Source organism: Miscanthus floridulus, chromosome 8, assembly GCF_019320115.1.
Source record: "Miscanthus floridulus cultivar M001 chromosome 8, ASM1932011v1, whole genome shotgun sequence".
Taxonomy (NCBI): domain Eukaryota; kingdom Viridiplantae; phylum Streptophyta; class Magnoliopsida; order Poales; family Poaceae; genus Miscanthus; species Miscanthus floridulus.
The window spans coordinates 20,203,828-20,223,506 of NC_089587.1; the positions used below are offsets into that span (position 1 = coordinate 20,203,828).

At 43.8% G+C, this 19,679-nt stretch overlaps 3 protein-coding genes across 7 annotated transcripts; 2 read left to right on the forward strand and 1 right to left on the reverse strand.

Annotated features, from left to right (window-relative positions):
- Positions 1-983: 983 nt before the first annotated feature.
- LOC136471293 (uncharacterized) lies at positions 984-1,620 on the reverse strand. Its single transcript, XM_066469024.1, has one exon. It carries the CDS (start codon positions 1,618-1,620, stop codon positions 1,315-1,317), a length of 306 nt encoding a protein of 101 aa, XP_066325121.1. The 3' UTR covers positions 984-1,314.
- On the forward strand, positions 1,573-10,279 carry LOC136471292 (AP-3 complex subunit sigma-like). Of its 3 annotated transcripts, XM_066469021.1 has the most exons (9): positions 1,573-1,699; positions 7,218-7,445; positions 7,654-7,696; positions 7,775-7,836; positions 8,106-8,202; positions 8,591-8,661; positions 9,748-9,839; positions 9,927-10,028; positions 10,163-10,279. In XM_066469021.1, the coding sequence occupies exons 2-8, from the start codon at positions 7,377-7,379 to the stop codon at positions 9,991-9,993; spliced, it is 501 nt and encodes a 166-aa protein (XP_066325118.1). In that variant the 5' UTR covers positions 1,573-1,699; positions 7,218-7,376; the 3' UTR covers positions 9,994-10,028; positions 10,163-10,279. The 3 variants fall into 3 exon arrangements, with proteins under 3 accessions (XP_066325118.1, XP_066325117.1, XP_066325119.1); XM_066469020.1 differs by lacking the exon at positions 10,163-10,279 and having other exon boundaries at positions 9,927-10,148; XM_066469022.1 differs by lacking the exon at positions 10,163-10,279 and having other exon boundaries at positions 7,775-7,815; positions 9,927-10,148.
- A 530-nt stretch (positions 10,280-10,809) lies between these two features.
- Positions 10,810-15,808, forward strand: LOC136471294 (uncharacterized). 3 transcript variants are annotated; one of them, XM_066469026.1, is made up of 5 exons: positions 10,810-11,177; positions 12,321-12,644; positions 12,717-12,890; positions 14,808-14,923; positions 15,036-15,808. In XM_066469026.1, exons 3-5 carry the CDS (start codon positions 12,765-12,767, stop codon positions 15,433-15,435), a joined length of 642 nt encoding a protein of 213 aa, XP_066325123.1. In that variant the 5' UTR covers positions 10,810-11,177; positions 12,321-12,644; positions 12,717-12,764; the 3' UTR covers positions 15,436-15,808. The 3 variants fall into 3 exon arrangements, with proteins under 3 accessions (XP_066325123.1, XP_066325124.1, XP_066325122.1); XM_066469027.1 differs by having other exon boundaries at positions 12,321-12,612; XM_066469025.1 differs by lacking the exon at positions 12,321-12,644.
- The last annotated feature ends 3,871 nt before the right edge of the window (positions 15,809-19,679 follow it).

The following is a 19,679-nucleotide window of genomic DNA, read 5'->3' on the forward strand; positions in this document are numbered from 1 at the left end:
AAGGATTACTGTCTTTGAAGTCGAAATGGCAGTGAGTGAAGCTCGTGAGCGCAAAGAAAACAGCCGAAGCAACCTTATAGCACACGGACCGGGTCAAGCGGCGACCGAGCAGGTGGAGTCCAAACCACGCGGCCTACTGGGATGAAAGATCACCAAGCAAGCCAAACCATGACTCGTAGTAGTACTATCCTAATCCCTTCCCCGCTCGTCGTTTTCGCTGAAAAAGACGCGGCCGGAGCGCAGAGTTCTAATTTCTTGTTCCCCTTCCCCGCCGTCTCCGTCGCGTCGATAGCAAGGCCAGCTTGCTGTCCCAACCCCAATCAAGTCCAAAGCTAGAAAATTAATCACTCGCCGAAATGGTACGTTTTGTCACTTTGTGGGACCAACCCAGCACGCATGCCTCTCACAAGAAAAATCATAGCCTAATGATATGTTTGGATCCACCCAACTAAATTTAGAGGGTGTTTGGTTCGAGCTACTAAACTTTAGTAGCTACTAAACGGTTTAGTCACTTTTAACTTTTAGTAACTTTAGAGTTAATAGAGAGAACTAAAACCCTTTTAGTAGCTTTTAGTTATAGTGTTTGGTTAAAAAGTTACTAAAATAACTAAAAACTACTAAATTTAGTAGCTACTAGACGAACCAAACAGACCCTTGGCTAGCTAAAATTTTAAAACTTAACTTTACCTAGCTAAAAGTTTTTCCAGCTAAACTTTAGCTTTAGCTGTGTTGAAGCTTGAAACAGCTAAACTTAGCTGGGCCGTTTGGATCCACACCAACTACAAAGTTTATAGAAAAATACACCTGTCTACGGCGTCGAATTACTTTCACTAGTTTCACTTAAATGTTAAGAATCTGCACTTAGAACAAAATTAAAACGATCTACAATTCGGAGCTCAGAGAGTAAATAAATTCACTGAAATAAGGGCGGTCAAACTTTTTTGCAGCGAAAGGGCGGTCAAACTTTTTTGCAGCGAAATAAGTAAACCTTCCAAACCCGATAGTATAACAATCAGTAATCAAGCACGCATGCTAAATTTTTTTACATGGATCAGACCACTAACACAACGATATACTGATTCTTCATCGATCTGATCTGACGCATATGCTACTAGTCTGAATTCTGCAAGACATGTACTACAGCCAAAACTGATCGACGAACGCAAAGCATCCGGACTGCACGCAAACTAATCGCAGCTAACAAACACACGTATCCATGGCCTCCTCATCGGATCTTCCGGTCCCATCTTGGCAGCTAGCGAGTGAGCGAGCGAGCTCGATCGATCCCAGGGCGCTACCGCTACACGGACACGGCTACGCGACCTCGACGACCGCCGCCGGCGTCGACAGCCGCGACGAGAAGCTGTGGTAGAGCAGGCCGTCGCCGCGGCGGGCGTGGACTCCCTGTTCCTCCTCCTCCTCTTCCTCGAGGTCGCCCTCGTCGAAGTTGAGCGCGTAGCTGAGCAGGTCGTACCGGAACTCCCCGACGCCCGAGCGGCAGCGCCACCGCATCCGCTCGCCCAGGCCGCCCTGGCCGAAGCAGCAGCACACGGTGGCCCTCAGCCTGTGCCGCAGCGCGCTCAGCGACGACGGCGACGGCAACGGCGACGGCGACTCCATATTCTCTGCTGCTCGCTAGCTGAAAGCTGAAGCAACAGCGTCGGGTCGGGTACTCAGGTAGCTGCGCTGCGCTCGGCAGGTCAGTAGGCCCTTGTTTAGTTCTCCCAAAGTGCACTATGCAAAAAAAATTCTATCACATTAAACTTATGGTAAATGCATGGAGTACTAAATGTAGATGAAATCAAAAACTAATTGCACAGTTTGCTTTAACTTTGCGAGACGAATCTTTTGAGCCTAATTAGTCAATGTTTGAACAATAATTCACAAATACAAACGAAATGCTACAGTGAAAAATCGTGCACTATGCCAAATTTGCAGGTGCAAACTTTGCCGAACTAAACGCGCCCTTGCTTTTTAAAATTTTAGCCGGCCTGCGTTTGGTTAAGGTGGGCGCGAGGGCGACGCTGGTTAAGGCCGGGCGAGGTGGTGATTAGTAGTAGTAGAGTAGGAGGCGCGTGGAATGGATGACGGAAAAGGACACCATGCCGGGGAAGGGCTGGTGGTGGGTGAGGGTAGCGGCGGTGCGCGTTGCAGGTGGAGCAGGGCGTGGGTATAGATTTGGATAATCTATGCATATATAAATGTTTTATTTTGATAATAATTACAGTATTATTATGATAAAATATGGATGAATTGATGTTTTTATACTGTAAAATTTTTATATTTATAGGGGTACTAAAACAATTTACACTGTGTGTGTTGGGTTGGGGGGAGGGGTGCATATGGCCCCTGATTCCGCCACATAAAAGTTACCACACGACTAGTTGACTCCGAGGGAGCAGCCGCCGGCAGGGTGCGAGAAGGTGTAGGTGCCTAGCGGATGCCGGCGGCGTGCGAGGAGGTGTAGGTGTGGGAGGCACCGCCCTCCTCGTGGTCGTGGCGTACCTCTTCTACAGGTGGCTGCGGCAACGGGGAGTCGTCGTTACGGTAGCGGTTCCGTCCGACAACACGCGCGATAGCTCCTGTGCGATGGGAGCCGCTGGCGGCTCAGCACCACCGCACTAGGAGCGCCTGATCTGAGGTGACACGGGAGCCAGGAGGCCTAGGACCAGCAGGCAGCGGATGGTGATGTGACATGGGAGCGGCGCGCCGCGTATTACTATAGCTAAATAACAGAGTGTACTAGATGTTTAGCTCCTTCTATTCAGTCTTTTATCTTAGTGTGTAACGTTGTCCTAAAACTGCTAAACGGAAATAAATAATATATTTCTCTCAGTGTTCCTCCGCCTCCTCTCCTCCAGCGTGATGGTGCGACCCCTCTCCCTCCCTCACTCTCCCTCTCCCTCCTGCTTCTGCTCTCCACCAGAGACAGGAAGAAGACCGTGCCCGCGCCCGCGACCCACCGGAGTTGAAGAAGACGACGGCACGGCTAGGGTTTCGGTGAGCCGTCTTCTTCGGCGTTGGCGAGGTAGGCCTCCTCCTCCTCCTTCCCCGCCCCCTACCAGCGAGCTCCTCCCCCTCTCCTTCCCAACTTCAGTGGGTACAAAAGGCCCCGGCCGGGTGGAGGTAGGCCGGCCAGGCGGTGGGGAAGGAGGTCGGACGGCTTAGGGGCCCTGATGGTAGCGGTGGCGGTCGGGCCAAGGAGGGGCGGGAGCTCCATGGCTAGAGGTAGGTTGCTGCTGCTGGAGCTCGCCGTGGCCAGGGGGAGGGGAAGAAGGAGGCCACCGCGAGTGCTAGGGTTTGGCCGGAGCTCCGACAAACCCTAGTGCCCACGGTGAGGCGGTGGTCCACAACGGGGGCGAGCATGATGAGGAGGACAGGGTCGAGAAGGGAGAGGGGTCGCAGTGATGGCAAGAGCAGGCAGCAATCCCACGCGCGGCGAGGCGATGTGCGGGCAGAGCCAAGCGTGGCCACGCGCGCATGGTACCGTCAGGCGAGCGTGAGGCGGTAGAGCGGCCAAGCGGACGCGACAGTGACCGGTGGAGTAGGGCCAACAACGACGCGACGCGAGTGGCCCATGGGCACAACAGCGATGTTGACACGGTGCACGCCGTAGCAGTGGGAGGCGCAGCCGCACTACTCGAGCAGTCGGCCACCACGGCCAACCGGACGTGGCCAGGCACGCGCGTGCACTGTCGACGCGCCGACATGACATAGGGCAGTGGTGACCGTGTCCAGACGCTGAAACAGACTGGAATCATCATGCGCACAACTTTTAAAGTGTTCCAAAAATCAAACCCGATGATTCAAATGCCAAACCAGTTTTCTATACTCAAGAGGGTACATAGGGCTACCAAACTAAGCCAAAATATCTTGCCACCACTTAACCCGATCATCCTATAAAAATTGTCGAACTCAGCTTCGTCGACCCATTTTCAGACTTAAGAAAAGTGACTAAGTTTTCGATCGGTTTTGCGTCAACTTCGATTTCCAGGCTACCAATTAAGCTAGCTAGTGACTCCCGTTCTCGACCGCGAGTATTTCATCGTCACCTACAAAGTTTGTACTACGAACTTTATTAAAGTTTTGCATATACATTCTATAGCATTTTCGTTCAATAAAAATTTAGTTAGAACCCTAAGCGATACAACGCGACATGAAATGTAACATTTTGTTTTGTGTTTCCGACGAGCGTTTCAAGTTATGTACGTTGCTTTACACTCTATACTTCACTCATTTACACACAAGTACGATGCTTATGCAGTGTTTTAGCAAAAAGTAGTACAGTGTAACACCAAGGGTGTTACAAGCAATCCACTAGAGTTACCTTTCGGTGCTTCGCCGGGGAAGGCACAAGACCCCTCACAATCACCAGGAGATGGCCACGAACAATCACCAACTCGTGCCACTCCTCCTACGCTGCTCTAAGCCATCTAGATGGCGGCAACCACCAAGAGTAACAAGCGAATCCGGCAGCGAAACACAAACACTAAGTGCCTCTAGATGTAATCACTCAAGCAATACACTTGGATTCTCTCCCAATCTCATAAAGATATTGAATCAATGATGAAGATGAGTGGAAGGACTTTGGCTAAGCTCACAAGGTTGCTATGTCAATGCCAATGCCAAGAGAGTGAGCTTGAGGCGGCCAAACGATATTTATAGACACCCCAAATAATAGAACCGTTGGCTCAATTATTGGGCTGACCGTGGGACAACTGGACGCGCAGGTCGTGTGCACCGGTCGCGTCCGGTGGGTGACCGGACGCGTCCAGTCACTACGTCTGGTCACAGCGTTCAGTCGTAGCCAGACCACCACGTGTCCCTTTTCAAATTATTTAGCCACACATAGTAATACTACGTCATCGGACGCGCTGTTAGAAAATGACCGGACGCGGGAGACCCAGTGTTCGGTCGAGTCTAGAGAGCTTCTAGAGCCGCTTTGGGCCGACCGAACACGTCTGGTCACACCAGACCAGACATAGAAGATGCAACGTCCGATCAATTACAGAGAGCTCCCAGAGCCGCTCTGGGCCGACCGGATGCTCCCAGCATCCGATCAATTATAGCGCTAAAACCCGAGACTCCTGGTTCACACCGGACATGTCCGGTGTGGCTACCGGACACGTCCGGTCGCTGTGTCCGGTCGCTGTCAGCAATCCTGCTTCAGACTATATCACATTGACCTGACGCTGAACAGTAACTCGTCAGCGTTCGGTCACTCCACTGAGCCAGAGTTTGGTCACTTTCACTTAGTCGCTTCACCTCGGGTCCAAATATCGGACGTGTCCGGCATCCACACCGGACGCGTCCAGTCACTCCAGTCTGACTGCCCAAAGTCTAGATAAAATACCGGGCACGTCCGATAGGCACACCAGACGCGTCCGGTCACTCTATGACCAGCGCGACTAACTCCTTTTCAACTCTATCTTCTTTACCCTTGCTCAAATGTGCCAACCACCAAGTGTATCACCTTGTGCACATGTCTTAGCATATTTTCACAAATGTTTTCAAGAGTGTTAGCAATCCACTAGATCCTAAATGCATATGCAATGAGTTAGAGCATCTAGTGGCACTTTGATAACGGCATTTCGATACGAGTTTCACCCCTCTTAATAGTACGGCTATCGATCCTAAATGTGATCACACTCTCTAAGTGTCTCGATCACTAAACCGAAAAGCTCCTATCAATTTCACCTTTGTCTTGAGCTTTTTGTTTTTCTCTTTCTTCTTTTCCAAGTTCAAGCACTTGATCATCACCATGGCATCACCATCATTAAGTCATGATCTTCATTTGCTTCACCACTTGGAGTAGTGCTACCTATCTCATAATCACTTTGATAAACTAGATTAGCACTTAGGGTTTTATCAATTCACCAAAAACAAACTAGAGCTTTCAGTTAGGGAGGAAGGGCGCGCGTGGGAGGTAGACGAAGGTCACGCGCTCCCCTGAGAGCGCGACCGGTTGCGGCTTAACGTCCTGCATTCTACCGCTGTTGACAAACGGTACAAGAAAAGATTACCATCGATGTACATGTTGACATGACTGCTTTGAGATTAACAATGTTTTATGTAAATTCATATTGTGTATTTGTTTTAGAAAAAGTGAAATAGATGCATCAAAATCACAAGCATAAGTTGATGAAGCCAGGGAATACAAAAAAAAGGACATGAGGCATGTAATATTGATGTTTCGAACATCGTCACACTCGAAATATCAATTTTTAGGTAGCAATACAATACACAAATTCATACTTCGTGGAATGTTTTTGTTCCCGTTGCAACTCACGGGCATTGACCTAATCAACCACCATCGGATAATTATTATTTGTTGCTAATCACCATCTAATAATTATCTAGAGCCAAGCACGCGCAACTGTCATGGCTGTGGCCATGTCCTATTTTATTCGAGTTTTTGGTTGGTACTCCGTTTAACTTAAATTTCTTTAATTTAACTGTTTTTTTTAAATATTTCTATCTATAAGTCCAAGTAAATTCTCTATCAACATATGTTGTATGAGTAGGAATGTAATAGCTCCCAAATGAGAATTATTTTTATGGTTGATGGATACATTCAGCTCAGAAAATTTCTAGATCACAGCTATCTCACATTGGAACATGAGAATGACAGTTTTTTTTTTTTTTTGAGTGGAACATGAGAATGACAGTTGCCTTGATTAAAGTGAGGTTGACTAGCACATTGGCCCACTGAGACCATAGCCGGCTACCTAGACAGCAGTGGGCCAGTCAGACTAACTGATAGCGAATTCGGCCCAACGGTATTTCACTATTGGAATTTGACGGTTTCCCCAGTAGAGTTTAAAATCTAAAATCCTAGGAAAACTAAAAAAAAATGATAGGTAAAGATTTCTAAGAAAAAATTCAATGAGAAATAAGAAGTGTCCTACGGGGTTTTATGAAAAACCATAGAAAAGAACATTTCTCTAGGAGTTTAGAGCTTTAGGAACTATTGTAGTTTAGAGCTTTTGGAAACTATAGTACATGTCTACGTGGAAAGCTTCTTTTCCTACGATTTTACTCCTACATCCTAAATAAATTGAGTTATAAGCCGAGTTAAAATTTCTATGTCTATTGATTTTGACCCATTATTTTTTCGTACTATTTTGTTTTGAAATTTTCGAGACTCTCGTAGCTACGTGCATCTTCTAGTTGATATCATAACACGTGTGTACTGTTTTTTTTTTTTTTTTTTGTAGCTCACGAACGTCAGCTGTACCTAGCGATCGTGAGAAGCCGAGCCGAGGCAGCCCTCATCTTGTTACATTAAGGCGATCGGAGCTGGCTGCCTGGCTCCATATGCACACCTACAATTTGCTTCACCCACCGCCACTGCCGGCTCCTACTCGTAGCCCGCCATGATCCAGGCGGTGATGGTGATCAGCACCCAGGCCAAGCCCCGCCTCCTCAAGTTCTACAATTTCCAGGTTCCAAACCCTCTCGGTCTCTCCTCTCTTCAATTCAGGTGCCACCTAGTCCCCTCACTTTCTTCATTACCCAGCAAGTGCTCGGTCAATTTCCCCACCCAGATCAACCTCTTGTTCATCCATGGATCCTTCCTTGCTCGAGGAACTACGTTTGTGAAGCAAATATTCTTGCCCTTAATTCATTTACTTCCCCGTTTCATGGCTGCAGGCACCCGAGAAGCATCAGGACCTCGTCCGCAGTGTCTTCCAATGTATGCACGGTTCGGTTCCTCATTTCTTCGTCAATTTGTATGGATGCTGTCCTTGAGCTGTGGAGTTTCTTGTTGCAGTACTCTCTGCAAGTCCCGACAGCGTGAGCAATTTTGTCAAGGTGGACACCATCTTTGGCCCGGTAATGACTGATATAGTAGTAAAACTTGTGCTAAAGGGACAATGCTAATGCCAGCTATGAATGAAAAAATAATGAAAATTGGTCAGGTGTTATTTGTCTCCTTGTCTTCAGATATGCAGATTGGTATCTTAGGCATCTGTATGTAATCTAAGCTGTGCTAAAAAACTGCCCAGTGGTTAAGTTGCTCTATCTTGGTTAATTTGCTCATATTATCGACAGAGAGTTGATGAAGGTTACAATGGTTTGGTTTTCTTCTTTGTGCTTTGCAGGGAACAAAAATGGTCTACAAGCATTTGGCCACGCTATATTTTGTTTTTGTCTTTGATAGCTCTGAGAATGAGCTTGCCATGCTCGATCTCATACAAGGTAATTTAATGGCTTATTGATGAAGGAGGAAAGTGTTCTCATTTTTCTAAGAAACAAATTATATTCAGTGTGTTATCATGCCATTCATCTGTTTGGCCTGTCCTGCATAATCATTAGCTATTTATTGTGCTTCTTTCAGCATTCAGTCACCCCTGCATTCAACCTTTTATTCTGTATTGATGCATTATTTTTCTTTTACGAAATACCTGTGAATTTTGATGTTACTACAGTAGCATGTTCTCAACATTCTCCTCTGTTCATCAATTCTATCTATCTACACATTGTACTTCACTGAAGACTTATTTTGTCTTCCTTTTGTCTAAAAAGACTCTTATCAGCTCTTATTCTAGGAGACTGATTGCTCTATACGAACTTGTCTCGTGCACAGTTTTTGTTGAAATATTGGACAGATGCTTCAGGAATGTATGTGAGCTTGACATTGTATTTAACTTCAACAAGGTACCATATAATCCTACTTTTTAAAAATCTTTTTACACTAGATAGTGTGCCTATCAAGGATGCATGAGTTCATTTCTGCTGAAATTTCCAGTTATCATTCTTCATTTGCATGTTCCATGTTGTTGGGTAGTAGCCAAAAAGGTGGAATGCAGAAGCTTTTCAATGCTGCATCACCATTTGTTTTGGTGCACCGGTCATATGCAGTGCAAATCCGAAAGTCTCAGTATAACAACCGCTTGACTCCAAGAATCCCTGATATGCAGAATAGCTCATTATCTACCCATCTAATTAATTATTGTTGTGGTTGTAATACACAAGTACACAACCATGCTCTGACTTTAAGGTAATACAGGTAGGCTTAAAATGGATGATTTTCTTAGTACATATACATAGTATTAGGCCAGGTGGAAATGGCCTTAAATGATGAAGGGCACTGGGCACCCATAGGGGAGAGGCCTTGGCTAAGCAGAGCGATAGAGTTGAGATGCATAGGCAGGCTTTTTTATTCCATTGCCTGCTTTGGCTCTGCATTGCGCACATCCTGATATAGAGGAGAGTCCTCACTATTCAAAATCTAAGCTGACAATAGACGGAAACAACCTAATCAGTAAAGATAGAATCGTGTATATATTACACAGTAACTTCAAAACTTGGAAATATCCATCATCCTTCTTGCTGCCTACCCATTATGGCTGCTGCCCACCTTAGTTGGCCACCTTCCAGTGGGGTATATCTTGAAAAGCAATGAATGACCGGGCTACTGGAGCATATTTTCATGCCTTGGCAATATAATTTTGTTAGTATGCAGATAGTGGTAGCTAATTCTTAACACAAAAGGAAGGTTACGCCAAACTTTGGCCCATTAGCACTGAACCTGCTGGTGCATATTATGGTGCTAGTTTTCCCTTGTTCCCTGCATCTCAAGTTTTCACAATGAGACGTATAGAAATGCTCAGTCTTAAGATAAAATGCCCCGATGATTCATTCCACTTTTCTTGCGTTTCTTTGTGTTCCTTTAATAGTGATGTGTTCTAGTACTATTTTACATCCCATTATTCTTTAACTCCTTTTCAATATCTGATGCAGCTGCACACGATTTTGGATGAGATGATACTGGGGGGACAGGTCATCGAAACGAGTTCAGAACAAGTAGTGAAATCTGTGGAAGAGATTGAAAGGTTCTCCCCGCAGCCTTCACCGCTCCCACCATATATTGTCTGCACTCTTTGCCTTATGCTAATAGCACTGTCCATTACTTGACACAGACTGGAGAAACAATCGAGCACAACCAGCTTCATACCCAAGTCGATTACAGAGCGTTTTACCCGTTAAGCTTCAACTCGTTTCCTTGACACTGAACATTTAAGGTGTGAACAGAACTGAGAAGACATACGGGTTTAGTCATGTTTCGTTGTATTTTGTAAGCCTGTAGCCTGAATATGAATGCGGCATCTGCAGTCTAATAATACTGCCTGCTTTTATATGCTTGATCGTCTTACAGTGCTTGCTGAGGTCACCTTCAGACGTTGCCCATTCATTGTCAAACAATCAGCGTGTGCCAGCTCACAAACTTTGTCTACTCATTAGCTGATTTTTTCTAATATAAAGAAGGCCCAATTCACCGCTATAGTTGTAAGCATAATACAGTTTTTGAACAAGTGAGCAGAGAGACTCGGTGCTGTAAGCCAAGCTTGATCTGAAGCTAAAAACCTGTATGAGCCGGTATCCTAGCAAGGCCAAATTTTTATACGTAATAAAAAAAATAGAAGTATTGTACATAAGTAATCATAGCACTAAACCGGCCATGATTACTCTTTGGCTCAGCTTAATTAACACGTGGACAAGTTAGGGCTTGTTTGGATTTATTAGCACTAAAAATTAGCGGTTAAAATTAGTATTATACACCTTCAACTCTATTATACACTTCACCTCTCAATCCAACCACCTATTAGCAGCCTTTTGCTAGCTTATTTTTAGTGCTAATAGATCCAAACAGACAATTAGAGATGATACGATCATGTTAAATGAGATATTTATGGGATCATTTTTTATTTCCACCTAATTACGGAGTAAGTGCAAGTGAAAATTTTCTAGCCATCTGATCAATTACATCGAAATGGCTGGCCTGTTGAACGGTTTAGTTTTGTTTCCACCTTATTGGCTTTGGACTCGCTCCCCGCCGTCGCTGCCACCGCCGCCACCGCCGGAGGCGTCCCGAGAACCCCGACCAAGCCATGCGCGTCCGCCACAAGCCCACGCCTGCCGTCGGAATGACTCCCCCTCTGCTACCGCTCTCCCTCCCCACCTCTGTCTAAGCCCTCCAAGAACCGTGAAGCAGGCAGGGAGAAGGTGGGTTGCAGCCGCAGCTACGTGGATTGGCGATTCCCAGCCATCAGACGACCAAACCCTCTCATCTGACGTAAGGGCAAGCACCCGTGAGCCTGACGCTTGAGGAGTGCCAGACTGAAGCCCCTCCTCCGGCCGCACAGTCTCCAATTCGACGGGTGCCCAGGGCGGTGCGTACCGCTAGGCATATTTTTCTCTTCCTCTGAATTTAGGGTTTGAGAATGTGGAATTTCTTTTTATTCCTATGAAACCGACTGAAATTTGTTCAAAATTGGTTATTTATGATAGAACCCTGATTGATTGATATGCTTTTTTATTTTGTAATTGACAACATGAATCCTACCAGCGGTTAGCTTATTTCTAATTGTTTATAATTCTCGAGTAGATAACCTGTGTTCAGCACAGTTATAGTCAAAACTAGGTTGCAAATGATATTTGATATTTAAACTGAAAACTTTAGTAGTGTTAGCAATGCTGTGAATTTGGGAGAGTGGATAGTCTGTGTTAGGTTTAGGATATGTCAACATAATTACTTAATTAGAAGTTTTTGGGATATAATGTTGATATACTGGACAGTGCAAGATTTTCACTGAAATGCTAGCTGTTCTTCTCATATTTGTCCACTCTTGCATCAAAATTTAGTGACAATATTTTTCTACTGTAACATTTAGTGGCCGATAATGTGATACACCATCTGAAAAATATATACTCTGTTATGATTGATCACAAACAGTGTTCTTAAAGGCAATGTCATGAAGAGTTCTAGCAATCTCATTGTAGAAAAGTCATCAAATAGTCAATTTGTAATCTTTTGTAATTTTTTACATGATGGGACGCTGCTTCAACTGCCCAGTGACTGCTCTTTACAGTATGAAGTTTTGAAGTTTATTATTTCACAATCTTACAGATGAGTTGATTTCATGTTGCACTAGTTGCAGTCTAGAGAAACAGCTTCACAAGGTCACCCTTTCCACAGGGGATAGTGAAAGCAGTCCAGGAACAAGTCTACAACTAAGAATCTGTATCTGTTGTTTGCATTAGTTTCCCAATTCTGTTGTCAGTAGTTTTGGTAGAAATTTATCAGTATATTTGCAAGCTGCCAGCTGAGCAGATTACGAAGTAGCAGATCGTCTATTTTATTCCCAGGAGTATGTGATGTTTTTTACTTTTTTATTTTTCTCGTATTATCTATTTTCCATAGAAAGAGCTATTCTGTATGTTCCTTTTTATATTTTTCAACTTTTCATAGTAGATAAATAGCAGCGAGTGTCTATTCACCCTTGCTTATGCTGACTGCTAACTGTAAACAACAGCTTGCAGTGGTGGCCTGGTGGGTTTTACAGCAGACAAGCATTTTGATTGGTTTGGTCAGCAGTGGAAGCGAAACTGGGAGTTGGGCAATGGATTTTAATGGGTTGAACCCACAGGTCCAGTGCCTAGTTTGGTTTGGTATGGGGTGAACGGAAGTCAGGGTTCGAGTTGGTTTGGTTTCTGCGACTGAATGAATGGTTAGGGGTGGGTTAATTAAACAGTGCATGCCTGTCCTGGATTGGTGTGGGTTCGGTCCGGATCCAAGCCCACTAGTAGGGCTACTCATGAATCAATGTTAAGTTCTAAATGTAGATCTTTGAATTCAGGTAGATAATTAGATTATAGATATTTATATATGGCCAAGCATATTACTTATTATCCGTGCTCACCATTTACAGCAAAACTAGGGATTGAGGCTTCGAGCCGGAACTTCCTGATCCCATCTCATGAGCGATCCTGGCGGCTGCACCTTGCGGCGGCTGCCGACGGCAGCGGAGGTGGTGGGGCGGCTCAAGGATGATGGCGACTTCGATGCTCTCCGCCGCGCCATCGTTCGGAAGGTCAAGGACAACGTAAGCTTCCCCAAACGTCAATCCCCCAAATCCTTTACCCCAAGGTTTTGCGATTTTATCGCTCTTGGTCCCTAATCCTGTGCACATGCCACTCCTTTTCACTGAATTCTCCGGTGGATCGCTCATCGCTGTTACTTGATTCGATATCGTGCTTGATTGTTTGTACTAAGAGATTGCAATAGGTGACCCAGGGTGTGGTGTTTCTCCGGAATTTCGTCCGTTTCGTCTGCTATAGGACTTAAGATTCCAATGCTGTATAGGGAACACTTTAGATTGAACCCTGGTTGAGGCGTGAATCGATCCTTTCCTTGGCAGCTCTCTAGTGGACAACTGCAGAACTTTGTTGTCATTGAAAATAGTCTTGTTTGGGTGAACTACAATATGAGTTCTGGGTTCTGGTGTTTGTTTAGTTATGAAATCCTAAGGTTCTAAATGGACTGATTCGATGCTTGTTACAAAACGTTTCAAAATTATAATTTGCAGGATGGTGGAAGAGAACTTCGAACATTAGAGTGTCTGTACCCTTTTGCATTTATGTTATTCTATGCTGCTTCTGGAAGGAGGAAGTTTCAACTTTCAAGAGATGTGTGTAGAGGTTCTCCAAAGGTTTCTCTCTATTCGACATGTGTAGAGGTTCACCAAAGTTTCTATGATAGGAAGGTGTACATCTGGATGTAGTTTACATGGGAAAACAGAAGGGTCAATTGTGAGGAAGGTCTTCACATTCGTATGCATGTTTTTTTCCCTTTTTGTGTTTCAATATCTCAGCGATGTGGACATTAGGTGCGCAAGGAAGATAACCATGCTTTGTGGCAAGCCGCTATAAGACCAATATTTTCCTGTTTGTTGTATTAGGATTGTGGAAATGCTCAGCCTGCCACTTCCAACACGTGCAGTAGTCTTGCGACGCAGCATTTATTAGGACTATAAATGGAGTGGAGAGTTGAATTATCCACCACTAGAATGACTGCTGAGCTACATGCCAAACATGGTTACAATGGATTAGAGCTTGTGATGAGTTACGGATAATAATTTTATGAGCTTTTCACAATGAGCTGGGGGTCTTGCCATTCTAGTGCGACCTTGTTGCGCTGCTGCAGTATGGGTGACTAGAGATAAAAGCTCAAACGTTAACCACAATAATTATTATCTGAAACTGCAACGCAGTTGTAGAGCACCAATTGTTTGAGTCATTTGTCCGAACTATTGCAATTTGTATAACCTCTGGTGATGTTGCATAATTATTATTATCCGGTCATCTGTTGACAAATGTGAGACACTAGTTTGTATACTTTCTGTCGTATACAAATGTTTTCAGCATGACGTTTTGCTTTGTTATTAACAATTCACATTTCCTAGCCAGCCAGGGAGAGTGTGAGATATCTCTCTTGCCGTAGTCGAGATTTATTTTATTTTATTTTATTTATAAGACATGCTGATTGCCAGTTGCTCAACTAAATATCAAATGGTTCCAGTTGTATGATGAAAATGGCCTCTTCTTCATAGTGACTTTATTTATGTATAAGCTGCGGCAAAAGAAGTTTCCTTTGTATAAGAAGCATGTGCTGTCTGTCTGTCTTTCTTTTCCTTTTTTGATTGAGACATGAAGTGTTTGTTATCTGGGTTGTCTATGCATAGTCCTTTCAACCATATTTATTCACATTAATTGATTTCCTGTGATCACAACTTATTTGCAGTTATTCTGTTGCATCACTTGTCTCTTGGGCGATTTGAAATTTATGTTAAGAGTATCTATTTCACCATGCTAGATGGGTGTATGCTCTGCTTACAAGGCCAGCATCTTGCTCAGTAGATGTAGGTTGCAAACAGTGCATAGTAACATAACCTTTGTTTGTCAGATATGGTATTAGTGGTGCATAGGAGTATAAGTTGATGACATACTATTTTTTCTTGCAGGAGGTATTACGGAACAAAATCATCTCAGAGGTAAAGCAGTCAGTGGTTCTACAAGAGGATGGATCTGAGAGGATGAAATTAAAAGACCTATCTGATGCAATTTTTCAAGATATTGGGTAATTTGAGCCACTTCTTTGTAAAAGCCTTCAAATGTATCACTTCTTAGATTCTCATAATAGATATTGAGTTACTAACTCAACTTGTTGCTACACTGCTCTTCCATATCAGGGGCAAAATAATGGGTCAAATATCAGATGAGGTATGGAATGTCATCAAGTCAAATGAAACTGATATACAGGGAACTGTGAAAGCCGTCTACAATAGGATACTGAACCCTGAAAAGGTCCCTGAGCCTTCTACCAAGAAGCTGAAGCGGAAAGGCAAAGAGGAACAAGTTTTGCCAACAAAAACAGCAACTACCGTTGCAGTCGAGGTGGAAGATGATGATCCGGAGGAACCACCGGGATTTGGTTTCAGCAATACTCAGCGTAATGATATAGGAGCAACAAAGCCACCGATGAATTTGGAAAATGGTAATGAAGCGAAACCAAATGGAGGTGAGCCAGCTGCTATCAGCAATCCAGGGGATGAGGAGGATGATCCTGAAGTGCCCCCTGGATTTGGTTAACTGCAGTTCACAAACTTCAGTGGCAGTGCAGCTGTTTCTTTCTTAGCAATATACAAGGGAAATGTTTGATTTTTCTGTTGACAGGAAGAGGAATGCTTTAGCTCATGTCTGCGACTTCAGAGGTACCGCAGTTGAAACCAGTGTAATGGTGGCCAAGTCTATGCAACCCCAGGATATCTTTTACTGTGATGTCGTTGTGTGCGGAGTTTCTGACTCTGTTTCTGCCCTGCTTGCCTCCTGAGTTGCTAGTTGCTTGCTCCATGTAAATGTTGCAAGGCGGGGGGAGCCCATGAATCATGAGATGGATTTGAAGCCCATGGGCTATTTTGGGCATCGCCGAAGGAAGATTATATATTCTTGCGAATTTCTAGCATGGATGCCTGGCTCACAAGTCACAACCAAACAGGCTCCAAATGTGTTTTTTTGTTGGAGAGAATTTTTCCTGTTTGTGTCAAAAACGGATTTAGGGAGTTCTTTTGCAAAGCTCTTGAGATGAACAGCTCTCCCAGCTTAACTTTTTGCACTTTTATTTATACACCTAGAATAAGTATTTATACTATAAAAGCTCTCCCACCTCCCAGCTTAATTTTTTGCACATTTATTCATACACCTAGAACAAATATTTATGCTATAAACATATTTTTTTGAATATATGGACTGGAACATGCATCACCAAACCATACTCGGCTTTTGTTTGGAGTGTTGATAGATAAGGAACGAGTGCATGACAGGTTGCTATTTTCTATGGCATTGCTAGCGTCCGGACGGACGCCTGCGTCTGCACCTTGTTCCTGCGCCTGCACCTCGATTGACCCAACGCAGCGTATGCGCCCACCCGACCCCACACGGTGTCTGCGCCCCTGCCCAACCCCACGCGACGTCTGCGCCCTAATCCCTCGCATCTCTAGCAACTACAACAGGCGGGTCACATTGCAATATGTGTAATACCTGATCTACTTTTGAAACATCCAAATGCAACATACGTCTGAAGACAGATGAAACACTTAAAACATGAGTCTGAAACAATTGCAAAAACACCTGAAAACAATTGCAAACATATGCAACATCCAGATAAAACACTTGCAACATATGTGTGAACACATATACAACATCTAGATAAACACACTTGCAACATACGTCTAAAAAATAGATGAAACATTGGGAACAAAGTTTGCAACATACGTGTATAACCATTGCAACATATGCAACATCCCGATCTACTTTTGCAACATCCATATAAAACACTTAACATACCTCTGAAATACTTGAAACATACGTTTGCAATATGTGTTTTCAACGCAACATCTACTTGATGCTTGAACAATTGGAGGCTTGTTGACGCGGAGCTCGACGCCGACGCGGAGCTCGATGCCGCAGAGTGGCGCCCAGCTCCGGTTGAGAAGGCCACTCCAATGGAGAAGGAGGCGGGAACGGTGGAGAACGCCACGACGGGCAGATGGCCAGGTGGAGAGGAAGGATGGCATGCGGCGACGCTGGAGTGTGGTGGAGAGAGAGGACAGCGGCCGGTCGGGCGCGGTGGCGCGGCGGTGTGGTCACGCCACGGTGGCGTTGTCGCGCTGGAGCACGGGTGCGGCGGTGCGGACACGACGGTGGTGCAGTGAATGGAGAGGAACAGACGACGTGCTCACGAGCAGATAAGGTTGGGGACGAGCAGATACGCAAGTGGAGATTTGGGTCGTTTGGCTGGTGTCGTGGCCCATCAGCGGCAACATTCGGATGGATGGACGTTCTTAGCACAACAATACCGTATTTTCTAACTTGAGTAAAAAAGAAAGATAGCTAACCTTCTACAATCTAAAGGTGGATTTAAACTAGACCCTCCATCCTCTAATACAGCACTTTCTAAAAAAAATCAGAATAACTTAAAAGGAATATTCAAATGGCACATGTAAACCTAATTAAAGAGTTTCTCATGATTTCTTTTTTTAACAGAATTTGTTAAACTTGAGCATGGACAACATATATAATGTCTTATATTTCAATATAAATTTCCAGGCCGGATGGAGTAGACTTTTTTTTTAACTCGGAAAAGAAATTTTTCATTAATGTTCGTTGGTTGGTCTTTGGACTGATAAGCTCGGCCGGTGCTGGTTTATTGTGAGAGAAAAATATTATACCATGGCTGATAAGCCCTGGCTGAAACCAACAAGCAAACAGGCTGATTGGCTCTAGGCATATCACCAGAGACCAAATGAGATACAAATACAAGCGTTAAATTCATACAGCATCAAATCTCTAATTTGTCTAAGGGTCTGTTTGGCAGGGCTCCTCTCCAGCTCCAGCTCCAGCTCCAGCTCTGGCTCCTCTAGAGGAGCCCTACCAAACGTTTTTTTAGAGGAACCATTTTTCAGTAAAAAGTAGAGGTGCCGGAGCTGTTTTGAAAAAGTCATAAAGTATGGCTCCTCCAAAACGATTCTGGCTCATTCGGAGAAGCTTTTTAGGACGAGCCGTGCCAAACACCTCCTAAATAAGCAACCACATAGACTCCTATCCGAAGTTGTTGTTCGGAGAGCATCACCAAGAATGGCTGCATCCATCTCTAAGATAACACGGTTCATGCCAAGTTGAAAAGCCCTTTCAACACTCCGAAGAGCTGCTAACGTTTCAGCATTTAAAGCGTCGAGTGAGATCAAGGCCTTGTTTAGATTGCACATTTTTGCAATCCGGACACCGTAGCACGTTTCGTTTGTATTTAACGTTTGATTATGGACTAACTAGGCTCAAAAGATTCGTCTCATGATTTACAATCAAACTATGCAATTAGTTATTTTTTTACCTACATTTAATGCTCTATACATGCGTTCAAAAATTGATATGATAGAGAGAGTAAAAAAACTTGGACTTTTGAGGCAATATAAACAAGGCCCAAGTTCGATCGGGCCAAACAAAACGATCGGAACCTGACATGAGCACACTGTCTTGACCATCTCGAGTCTTCTCACTCTCAAATTATTTTTGGAAGAGTCATTTTTGAATAAAAATTGTTCTTTATATCTTTTTACCCTCCAACAATTTCACCGTATCTTATGCACACTTTAGAGGCTAACATTACTCTTTATCTTTAGCTAGCGAGAAATCTAGAATAAAAAATGATAATAATTAAAAAATCTCATTAAATAAATTGTTGAAGAAATTTATTTATTTATTAGCTGAAATATCTACTTGTATCAATAAGGAAGGATAGTCAATAATTTTTACTAGCATCCACTCAACGTGTCATGTCAAGTTAGGCTATTTCTTAGGTTTTTGGTTTTCCTATATCAGGTCAGATTCTGAGTAAAAAAAAAACACGATCAGTGCGATAGTTGTTGTAAGTAAAAAAATCATGACCCAAGCGCATCTGATGGACTAATTAAATCAGGTTATTTTGGGCGGGTTAGGTTGGGTTGATCAGATGACCCACAATCAGGTTATAACAGACCAAGACCATATTCTTCGTTCTTCACCGTTGATTCGAAGTAAACAAAGAAACTGGTGGTACTCAGCTTCATGTATGGTACTCCCAAGATAAGCAACAGCTTTCTAAACAAACAAAAGATTTCTAAACTCCTATCTCTAAACTCCCATTCCCTGCTTTCAATTACCCCCAACCAATCCCCAACCAGCCGTCAGCGTTCCAGTACTGCTAGTCTACTAGGGGAGGCGGGGTAATTCCGTAACTGTGACAAGTGAAATACAGCCCAAAATATGAACATTTTTTAGGATGGTACCAGGGCCCATAGCTACACCATCTGAACCTATCATATCCAAAGTGGAAGCCTCGGCTCTATCTTTCTTCGCTCTTCAATTTTCTAATCAACGTTGCAGCAGTAAACAGAGCTTCTTTCTCGAATGGTGATATCCGGATATTCCTGCAGACAACATAAATGATAAATTGGTATAAAGTTCAGATTATTTTTTGGAGACTCCCTGGTTGTAAGCAACAATCAGATTCAAAGCTTTAGAAACATGATGGTTGCTACAATGTATGACATTACAAAAATTAAGATACTAACGGGCTAGCTTTTCTGATATTTTGAAAAGCAGATATGAAGTTGGAAGATATCTCTTGGAGAGTAGCTCCAATTTTTTCGGAGGTAGCAGTAGAATTGCTAGTGACATCTTGAACAGAAAGGCACACCTGAAAATAAGTAATAAAACTGAATCGATCAAATGTAGTAGCTGGAAATGTATCAAAAGAACATAAGGAGCAAATTAGGAACATCAAACACAGGGATTTAAGT

What these genes read in the sequence shown, in the direction of transcription:
- LOC136471293 (XM_066469024.1), bottom strand. Translation starts at nt 1,620, where the DNA reads ATGGAGTCGCCGTCGCCGTTGCCGTCGCCGTCGTCGCTGAGCGCGCTG.
- LOC136471292 (XM_066469021.1), top strand. Translation starts at nt 7,377, where the DNA reads ATGATCCAGGCGGTGATGGTGATCAGCACCCAGGCCAAGCCCCGCCTC. An exon ending in CATGCTCGATCTCATACAAG is followed by an intron (nt 8,203 to 8,590) that starts GTAATTTAATGG and finishes TCTCGTGCACAG; the next exon opens with TTTTTGTTGAAATATTGGAC. An exon ending in TCTGTGGAAGAGATTGAAAG is followed by an intron (nt 9,840 to 9,926) that starts GTTCTCCCCGCA and finishes TACTTGACACAG; the next exon opens with ACTGGAGAAACAATCGAGCA.
- LOC136471294 (XM_066469026.1), top strand. Translation starts at nt 12,765, where the DNA reads ATGAGCGATCCTGGCGGCTGCACCTTGCGGCGGCTGCCGACGGCAGCG. An exon ending in TTCGGAAGGTCAAGGACAAC is followed by an intron (nt 12,891 to 14,807) that starts GTAAGCTTCCCC and finishes TTTTTCTTGCAG; the next exon opens with GAGGTATTACGGAACAAAAT. An exon ending in GCAATTTTTCAAGATATTGG is followed by an intron (nt 14,924 to 15,035) that starts GTAATTTGAGCC and finishes CTTCCATATCAG; the next exon opens with GGGCAAAATAATGGGTCAAA.